The 11,591-nt window shown below is 31.0% G+C and overlaps 1 protein-coding gene across 1 annotated transcript; it reads left to right on the forward strand.

The window, feature by feature from the left end:
• The first annotated feature begins 2,614 nt into the window (after positions 1-2,614).
• On the forward strand, positions 2,615-4,807 carry LOC112519160 (WUSCHEL-related homeobox 9). The gene is made up of 3 exons (XM_025127156.1): positions 2,615-2,756; positions 3,188-3,979; positions 4,509-4,807. Exons 1-3 carry the CDS (start codon positions 2,615-2,617, stop codon positions 4,805-4,807), a joined length of 1,233 nt encoding a protein of 410 aa, XP_024982924.1.
• Positions 4,808-11,591: the final 6,784 nt, after the last annotated feature.

Here is an 11,591-nt window from a genome sequence, read left to right on the forward strand (position 1 = left end):
CCCCTTAGCCGGTTTATAGACTTAACCTTTTGACACACAAGCGGTTTAGAAATAAACCGATAACCTCTTGGCCGGTTTATATGATATCCGGTCACCTCTTGACCGGTTTAGATGATACACCGGGCAAAACATGGGCGGTTTAGTTATCCAGATTTCAATCCGGACAACACTTGTACGGTTTAATCAAGAACTTTCATAAAATGCTATAAAATTCAATATAACCAGTTCCAAATGCTTATCATATTGTATATAAGCAATTCATATCCAAAGCTCTAAAACACTCACCTTTTAGAAGTTGAGAATCAAAACCTTTTGATATCTTTTCTTCTTCCTTCTGTGCAGATTCTTCAAATATACTTGAGAGAGAATTTCTAAATATGGAAAGTGTGTTTGTGTGTATTTTCTCTTCACAAAAACTTTATATGCATACATCCCCACAAGGATTTGAGAGGCGGCTTAATAGCCGACCCCTCTCTCCCTTCTTTTCTTTATTTAAATGCTCTCACACACACACACACATATCATACATACATATATCATATATATATATATATATATATTTATAAATAAATATATACATATATATATAACTAAATGATAACCAGACTATTACACCTAGGTAGCGTGGCAAGTCGCCTGAGACTTTGTTTTGCACGAGAACTCTGTTTTTCTTGCCCAATCTGACCCCAAAGTATTCCAATAAGAAAGTTATATAAAATCTCATTCTAATATCAATTTGAATATCGAACGATCACAACCAGACCCTAGACGGAAAACCCCAAAATCAAATTTGTTTCACTAGATGGGACCCAACGACAGACTCATGAATCCTTTTTTGATTTGAATTTTTGATGAGCCATTGGTAATCCTTTCGGTGATTTTTAACTCACCGATGAATAATATTGTGGTTTAACTTTTTTTTTTTTGGACAAAACCATGTGAAACTTTGTGTTGTCAGCAAGCCATCGGCAATCCGTCACAAATCTTTGAAAGGATTCGGCGTAATGAATGCTGGTTATGTATAATAGTTCTTGGATGTGTATATCACTTAGAGCATATCCTTGACTAGCCGTACCACATTATGCAACTCAATAATGTGCTTTCTCACTATATATCTCCATTTTTCCAATTTGATATTGTCATATTAGCTAACCAAAAACAGTACAAAGCCCGAACCAAGTTAGCATCCACTTACTAGTACTTGATCTTGATCTTAATAATTGGTAAGAAACAGTCTCTCATGGAAACAAATCCCTTATATTTGCCCAAGTGTAGGATTAGAAGTTCTTGCTTGCTTTAGCTTTGAAATGATTTCTTTAACATATTCATTAATGAATACACCAAAAAGTCTTGAAACTTTCTGGAAACTGTATAGGGTTTATAGATCATTGAAGCATAGTTCACCTTTTCATTCATGTGAAAAAAGAAAAAAAAAAGAGAAAAAGAAAAGAAATTCACCCATGCTGATGCTGTGTGGAAGATGGATAGAAAGGGAAATAAATTTCCCTCGAGTCAATCCAATTCAATCCATGAAGAACCCGTCTTAATTATTACTTTGCCCGAAATAACCCAAACTAGCAATAAATCCTCCACCACCACTTTTGCACTCAAACCCTACCATGTCTTATTGACTTTCAAATGCTCTCTTATTTATTCTTTGCCACCAACACCAACACCAACACCAACACCAACCCTTTTTTTCCTTAGAATATGTGCAACAGAAAACAATAACCAATTTAACTCATTTTCTCTTCTCTCCTGTCTCTCACACGCCTATTAATACCCTGCAACTTTACAAAATAGAGATAAAGTAAGAAACACTTCCATAAAGCAAAGAAGCAAAATCATCAGAAGATGATTAAGATGATGTGAAAATCGAAGAGGAACTCATCACAAACAAACCAACTCTTCTCTCTCTCTCTCTCTCTCTCTATATATATATATATATATATAGTAGCAATACTTGGAAGCTCTTGACTCTCTAGCATTAATAGCGTTGGCTATCATCTCTGGTAAAGATTCTAGTAAGAGCCCTAGCACTTGAGCTTTTGTTGTTCTCTTTGTTTTCCTTTCTGTGGGAACCTTGATCTCTTTGTATTATGAAAACCCTCTTCGTTTTTATCTAATAGAATACATATATACATATATTATAAAACAGCAAACCATATCATGGGTTATGGGAGCACCATACTTTCTTTATATCTCTCAAATTTGTTTTGCATGTTCTTATGGGTTCACAGGTGATTCATGTTGATATTTTGTTGTGTATTGTTTAATTAAAATATGTATGTGTGTGTTTATACAATATATATATATATATATATATATGTGTGTATGTATATATCTTACTTTTATTTATTTAATTTAATTTGGAGTGACAATTAATTGAAACTGAACTGAAATGCAGGGGTAGGTGAGGAGTCTATGGCTATAAGAAGAGATGTTTTGTTTGCCTAGACCTTTCATTCTTATTCACTAAACCAAAAAAGAGAGCCAGAAAGCAGAAAGAACAAAGAAAGCAAAGCAAAAGATCACTTTTTTGTCTCTGACTTAAGTGTGCTACAAATTCATTCATCATCAATCATTCATATACAGTCATAACTAGTAATTTCAGATGGCTTCATCAAATAGGCACTGGCCTAGTATGTTCAAATCCAAGCCCACCTGCAACACTCATCACCACCACCAATGGCAGTCACAGGACTCCAACAACAATCTTCTCTCTTCTACCTGCCACAGATCTCCTTACTCTTCTGGTAATTACACAATTAAGCTCATCTAAGTCTCTTCTTATGTGTGTCCGCACAGATAGTTTTAGTGTAAATTTTAATGCTGTTTTGAACTTGTTTTATAGATGGTACTCCTACATCATATAGAAAAAAGAAAACAAAATCATAACCATTTTTTCACACAGAAACAATCATGGATTTGATATGTAGTCGGTTTTTTGCTATTAGAGATGATTTCTTGTGTAAAACTGTGTTCTTTCTTTTCATGGAAGTTATTATGCAATACTTTTTTCATTTCAACACGAAATAGACCGATGTTTGATCCTGATAATCATGGAGCTTCATGAATTCATGAGTCATTGTTCCCATATGGTTAGGCATACAACCATGAAAAAAGCTTAAATGATGTATACGTTACAAGTTGAATATAAAGTATTTTTAAGGGTTAAAAATGACAGGATGTGAAGAGAGAAGCCCAGAGCCAAAACCAAGATGGAACCCAAAACCTGAACAAATCCGGATCCTTGAATCCATATTCAATTCGGGAATGGTGAATCCTCCTAGAGATGAAATCAGAAAAATTCGAACCCAACTGCAAGAGTATGGGCAAGTTGGTGATGCCAATGTCTTCTACTGGTTTCAGAACAGGAAATCTAGGAGCAAGCATAAGAACCGTCACCTTCAAAAATCCCAAAACCACCAATCTCTACCTGTATCTGCGACCACCACCAAGGGGGCAACCACCTCATCTTCTTCCTCCTCTGAAAAGTCTTCCTCGAAGTCCATCGAGTTCCTCTTGAACTCCCCCACAGATTCAGTAGATCAACAAGGACATGGCTATTTTGGTGGTGGAGGGACGGGTTACCACCATCAGCACCACAGTGAATTCTTGCAAGAACCCTTTTTTTTCACCACAGTGCAACACCCACCTCCGCCACCGCCAGCCTCCACCACTACTGCCAGTTTCACAGAAGGGTTTTGTTTCTCGGAGTTAGGAAATGTGATGAATGAAGATCATAATCACGGGAATCTTGATGAGACGGTTGGGAGTGGATCTGCGATGTTGCTAACTGATTTAATGATGATGAATCACCAAAATGGAATGCCGAAGAACAATAATAGCAAGTGTGTTGAAGAAGAGAAGATGATGAAACTCTCGAGCTACAATTTTACTCCACCTTCAGCTTCTACTTCCATTGTTCACCTTAATCCTACCACGACTGCTGTTCCATCAACTGTAAATATTCAAGGTACGTTCTCTATTTTCTTTCTTGTTGAAATGGTCATATATATATATGTACACTAAGTATTAAGAACTGGTTTGGTGTACATCAAGCATCAAAGAGGCTACTACAACAGACTACAACAACAATAATTTAAAAAAAAAACTATGAAAGTAGCCAAAAACATTTGAAGTATTTCTTCATTAGAAAACCAGAAGGTTCACTATAAATTTCAAAATCATCAGTAAAATATTTGTACTGCTCATGTTGTTGCCCTAATGTTTATGGGAATTTTTTTTTTTTTTTCTGAAATAGTTAATAAGTTATATAAAACTGAGAAATCAATAGAACCAAACTGGGAACTATTCTAAATTTCATTCTTGGAACCTGTGGTCTCCAAGGATACATTTATGACCATTTTTTTATTCAAGATTTCTGAGTGCTTGTCTATAAGAAAATCGGCACTTAATATGAGGAGAGAGTTGTAAGTAAAGATATATATATATATATATATATCCCAGCAAGTCAACTGATGGTTGTCTGAGTTGAGGTGCAGGTGTGGAGGAACCAGCGCCTGGGAAATCGACCGTGTTCATCAACGACGTAGCGTTTGAGGTAGCAGTCGGCCCCTTCAACGTGAGGGAGGCGTTCGGCAATGATGCTGTGCTGGTACACTCTTATGGTCAGCCAGTGGTGACCAATGAGTGGGGCGTCACCCTTCACTCGCTCCAGCATGGCGCAGTTTATTACCTGGTGCGCTCGTTCTCGTTCGATCATTCCAGCGCTATCGACTTGGTATACATATGCTTTCCATCCACATCTTCATCACACACACCACCCAAGTTTAGTTCATAGATTACCATCAACATTTTTAGCAGTTACTTCATTTTTATCACTGAAGACAGTAAGCTTTTCTTATGTAACCATGATATCTAGTCATAATCGAACATAAGATATACTTTTATATGGGTTTATTTACTGTATCATCTTCTTGGGTAATTGCAGGTTTAGAAGAAATGTAGAAGCAGAAGAGATGGTGCAAGAGTTATCCCTTGTTGTTCAAGTCTTTTGAAATAGTAACAGTCATTGCATGTCGACTTTGATCTAGAAAATATGTACGAAGTTGTAATGCACCACTAATGCCTGCAAAAACTATGTCTAATTTGCATTTTAAGGACCATATCATGTTAGTATTACTTTGTTATATTATATATATCCACAATCGCCATTGGCATCTTTTTCTTCTTGTACAAACTACAACAAAATTGAGTTCATAGGACGTCACCAATGTCTAATCATCCCAATAGAGCGCTTTAGAGGACTTAATTTATAGAAACAAAATATAAAGCGTCCTTTCTAAAAGTGTTATAATAAGTTTATATGACGCTTTTGGACGTCTTAACAAGTTTTTGAGGACATTTTTAATACAAAGTGTCGCATTAGCAACTTTATTGGACATTTTACATTTTTGAGAAAGTGTACAATATACTCGATTTTTAATAGGACAATTTTTTAAATAGTGTTCTATAAAGTTGCTAATTGAACGCTTTATATTAAAAGTGTCATAAGAAACTTATTACGACGTTAAAAATGTCATATAAACTTATTACAACACCTTTAGATAAGACATTTTATTTTTTTTGGTCATATAAATTAAGTCCTATAAAGAGGTCTATTAGGACACTTAAAATTTTGAAAGTGTCCTATAAACCTGATTTCGTTGTAATGACATCTATCTAAATACATATAAATATGCTAGAAGTATATTATACTAACTGTAATGCATCTTTATTTTGTTCTCTTGATTTTATTTTATGAATTCTTACGTTTTTAAAAACCCAAAGTATGTTCAAATTGTTATGGAGTATTTTGTCGTATTAATAGGGCTTAATATGTATAGTATCTTGTATTTATAAAGGTTTGAGAGTTGGTTACGAGTTAGTTATATAAATTTCAAACCAAGTTATACTTATGTAATAATAAGATGTAAATCTATTATAAAGCACTAGAAGGGTACTCGCACAATGCAGCGAAATAAATCTCAATTTTAATGTTTAGTTTTTATAATACGATTTTACGTGATTTTGAAAAAACTTTAATGTTTTTATTTTTAAATGAAATATAAATTTGAAAATAACAGAAAAAATTGAAAAAAATAAATTAATATTAGTATCAAATTAACTATTTAATAAATCTCATTTTTTATGTAACTTCTTTAATTCAATTTTTTTATTATAAGTTTAATTTAGATTTAATAACAAAGTAATTTATTTTTGGTTTAACAATATAATTTTTTTATAATGATAATAATTAAATATTCTGTTAAAACTCAATAATTATCATAATTATATTTTAGATTTTTTATATTTAAAATTGAAGTTTATCATGTATTTGATAATGTTTATCCGTAGTTAGTTACACGAATTTAAAAATGAATAAGTTGTACTTACGTAAAATTACTTGTAATCTTGAATTTTAAGTAATATGCATCAATAAACAGTACTTCATACATAAAAAAAACTGTTTTTAAGAATTTTTATCAAATGTTTTATAATATAGTATAGATTTGACAAAAATTCTTAAAACCAAAATTTTATGCATAAAATATTGTTTATTGATGCATATTACTTAAAATTCAAGATTACAAATAGAATATGCATGAATACATCTTATTAAAGCTCTATGTTTGAATTCATCTAACTAAAATACATGATAAACATCATTTTAAATAAATAAAAATCTAAAATATAATTAAGATAATCATTGAGTTATAACAAAATAACCAATTATTATCTTGAAAAACTTTATTTTATTAAACCAAAATAGATTATTTCATTTTTAAACTTTAATTAAATTATAACAAAAAATTGAATTAAAAAAAAATATACAAAAACGATAACTTTTAAATAGTTAATTTGATACTAATATTACTTATTTTTTCAAAATTTTATGAAATCTTCAAATTTATATTCCATTTCAAAAATAAAAACATTTTCTTTTTCTCAAAACCACATAAAATCATATTGTAACATCGATAGACCCAAAATATAAAATAAAACATTAAAATCAAGATGTATCTTACTGCATTTCGCGAATACCCTTCTAGTATTGTATAATATAATATAAAAACGTTTTAGGAATATACTTGAATGTAACCAAAAATTCGAAAATTTGGTTAAAGATATTGAATATATATAGACAAGGGCTGTGTGAAAGGGAATAAAATACACATTCTATCAAAAGGCTTTTGGCCTAGCGGTATGTGAGTTATTGGCCTTTTAACAGGACAAGGGTTCAAACCTCACCAAAGGTGAGGAGGATGTGTGAGTTTATTTGTTCTATTTGTCGTATATAAATATTATATACATACTTCAAAAAAATAGTAAAATACCCATTTTTTGATATATAATTTATTTATATAACAAATTAATTAGATTTATAACAAATTTAATTTTCTAAAATGAAGATAAATATATATGTAGTATCAAAACTTCCTCTTTTCTTATGAAGATAATAATATGATCGGTTACCAAAATTCCTTAGCAATTTTATCGTTTATAAAAAGTGTAAAATAGAAATATTATAAAAAGTTGTAAATTTTATAAGCATGTTTTATTGATTTGTACATTATGTTTTAGTATCTGTATTCTTGAAAAGTTTAAGAGTTTTTAAAAGGTAAAATCTAAATGTTTTATAATACTAGAATAGTACTTGCACAATACAACCAGATAAATCTCGATTTTAATATTTAGTTTTTATTCTGTCCCCATTGATATAATACGATTTTATGTGATTTTGAGAAGACGATAATGTTTTTATTTTTGAATGAAATATAAATTTGAAGATAACATAAAATTTTGAAAAAAAAAAATAAATCGATGTTAGTATCAAATTAACAATTTAATGGTTCTCGATTTTTTGGTGTAACTTCTTTAATTCAATTTTTTATTATAATTTATTGTTGATTTAATAACAAAGTAATTTATTTTAGGTTTAATAGTATATTTTTTTTATAAATATAATAATTAAACATTCTGTTAGGACTCAATGATTATCTTAATTATATTTTAAATTTTTTATATTTAAAATGGATGTTTATCATGTATTTGATTATGTTTATCTGCAGTTAGTTACACGAATTTAAAAATAGAGCTTTAATAATTTGTATTTACGCAAAATTACTTGTAATCTTGAATTTTAAGTAATATGCATTAATAAACAATATTTCATGCATAAAAAATGGGTTTTTAGAATTTTTGTCAAACGCTTTATAATATAGTATAGATTGTAGATATGCATGCACGTATAAAGCGCTTCATGTGAAAACAAATGAGTTTGGTGAGAACAGTGAGAAATTGATACTTCTGAACTTTTTGAGAAAGTTTTTCAGTTTTTCTTTCAATGGGTTCTCTTGTGCTCTTTATAGGCTAATCATATGAAAAACCTGGTATTTTTTGGAACCGTGAAATCCAATTCCAGCCTCATATTTAAGGAAGGGTCAATTAAAAGTGATACTGAAAGTTGTATGAGAAATTAAGAGATTTGGCATACATCGTTATCGTTGTTCAATATGGTAGTATCGAGATTCTCGATCTCTCTTATGACAATCAGTCATTACAAAGATCCAAATAAAATCCTCTAAAACATAATCAAGAATCCAATTTCAATTTCTTTTGGATCTAAAACCCTAAATTAGTATAAGCATTAATGGTGGACAAGGGAGGGATGAATACCAAGTGTGTATTGTGCTATGTGATAGTGTACATATCCGTTCGGTTTAGAATTTTTGTTTTTATAGCGTTTTATTTACGAATTGTGATAAAGTGCGAAGTGTTATAATCAACATGTTAAAGAATCTATGATGTTGTATAGCCTTTTCTTTACAAATTGTGATAAAGCGCGATGTGCTTTCCAATTTCGGGGAAACAATTGCCATAATTGTTACTCTCACAAACTTGTTGAATTTGGTGATGTTTTTCGTTCTAGCTCGTCGTATTAATTAGAGGTTAGTCGTAGTAAAATGGTTAGTTGGGTTTATGATATGAGATTGGAATGAAATGGATAACCATGGAAAAGTTCAAAAAGATTTCATAAGGATTGGTATTTAAACTATTTTAAGTTTGGTAATTATTAGATTATTAATGTGTATTAAGTGTGGTACTATATTCACCATAGTTGGATTAAATCAATTTAGTTTATTGGATAATTGAATCTCATGGTTCTGTTATGCTAGCCGACTAATCTCAGGACAACTATCTGCTTTGCAGATAGCCTGAAGTCACCGCATTTGAACCTCCATGGCCACAAAGGGATTTAAAAACTCTCATACTGTCCCTATGAACGTTAATTTTGACAAAATACCAAATTTATAAAATTATTAACTTAACTCTTGATATAAATTAGTTTGTGATTGAAATTGAATTTCTCGCATCTCATAAAATACTTAGTTCTCTCTTGAACCCTTGATTTAGATTAGTTTGTGGTTGAGATTGGATTTCTCGGATCTCACAAAATACTTAGTTCTCTCTTGAATGACCCCCTTCCCCCAATATATAGTGAGAGATTCAAATAAAAGGCTAAATATCGTGAGAAGTAAGAATGAGAAGTTAATAAATGCTTCATATATGAATAATTGAAAAAAAATCTTTGTGAATATGCATGTGTGAACCGACGTTGTTGATTATTCATATGGGTTGATATATGCATATTCAAATGGATTTTTACTATGATTCACATATAAATTTTCCCTTCTGAAATTCTCACTATATTTAACCTTCATGTTGAACCAACCCCTCTCTCTCTCTCTCTCTCTCTCTATATATATATATATATATATATATATGTGTGTGTGTGTGTGTGTGTGTGTGTGAGAATAATCACATGAGAACCACATATATTGTGATAACTATTATCGTAATGTATAGTTTTACATGATTTTATTCATCTAATCCTAGAATCTAATATTATGATTAACATATATTTGTTTTACAGTTGTTTGTTTCATATGTATTCGGTATGTGAACTTTTAATTGCACTTTTTGTTTTACAAACAAATAAAAAATCTTCACATTATGAAATAAATATATGTTAATAAATATACTAAATCCAAGCCATAGATGGAAAAAAAATCATTTGAAATAGCACATGTTGCGCCAGTTTTTAAGGTTATCATAATTTTAAGGTTCTCAAATGAAGGTCCCCCTATAATATATATATATATATATATATATATACATGTGTGTGTGTATATATATATATATATATATATATATATATATAAGACGGTAAATGAGAGCCATAAAAAAATTGTAAACTGTGAGAACCAATCCAAGCCATATATTACTTTTAACCAATGGACATGAAACACAATGGCGTTTTTGTGATTTTTTTTAAAATCTAAAAATGATTATTGAATAAATGGGAATTTAAAGGGGCATTCCGTCGATCTGTGTTTCTGTTTCAACTTCAACCCTCGTTATCATCTCATATTCATACCACCTACAAATCAATCTCAAAAAACTTGATTGCTCTCGATTTTAATGGCGGATTCTTATGCAAAACTCTAGATCTCGCCAAAAATACTTAATTTGTCATTATCATGCTCATGGGATCAATCGATTCTCGAATCTTCCATTTTCAAGCAAACTCGCCAGAGGTTTGCCGCTGCAACTTCCTTCGTTCCTCAATCAGACAATTCTCAACGTTGGAAACCCTCTGATCATAGATTTCCCCCATCACGAATTTGCCGAAATCGAAGACATATTAAACTCAGACGACCTTAACAAAGAACAAATTGTTTACCGATTATTCCGTTTCTCGCCGAACGACCTCCACTGCCTTAAAATTGAAGTCGTCGCCTGCGAAATCACTTTGGAGCCCTCTCGGCATTCGTCTGAGTTGTTGATTTTGATAATTGGGTTGTTATTGATTTTGAGTTAGGATTTTTTATTGATATTTATTTTGAGTTATGGTTCTTGATTGTCCTTGATTCAATAAGGGTTTTTAAGTGGAAAAGATGAAGATTTAAAAAGCGAAAAAGGAGATTTCAAGAGATCAAATAACATATACAGGGAAATTATGTTTGATTTCATAAGATGAAATAGATCACATATGCAAATTGTGTTTAATTACATGTGGTGAATCTGTGTGTATGTTTGTTTCATATGGTGTGCTTCATCCGGTGAATTTTGTCACAAAATTACGATCATGCCCTTTTTTAATTGAAAACAACTTTCAATTAAAACCATGGGATCAAAACTGAATTAAAGCTTAGATCGGTCCTCATAGTGTTCAACTTTTTTTGGTACTCACAAGATTAAACCCATATATATATATATATATGCACACATATATATATAGACTTGGGATCATGTGAGACCCAGGGTTTTTCGTGAGACTCGTAAGACCAATTCTCAACCCTTTGATTAGATATATAATCTGAACATTCATAATCACAAAATTGGCACGAGACTTCTCAATAATCATAAAATTGTCACCATGCAACTTTAGACCATTAGATCAGTAGCTTATAAAGTTGATCAATGAACATAAATTGATCTTATGGGTCTCACAAAAAACCTTTGGTTTCACGTGTACCCAACCACACACACACACATATATATATATATATATATAGGGA

Source organism: Cynara cardunculus, assembly GCF_001531365.2.
Source record: "Cynara cardunculus var. scolymus isolate 2C chromosome LG 10, CcrdV1, whole genome shotgun sequence".
NCBI lineage: Eukaryota > Viridiplantae > Streptophyta > Magnoliopsida > Asterales > Asteraceae > Cynara > Cynara cardunculus.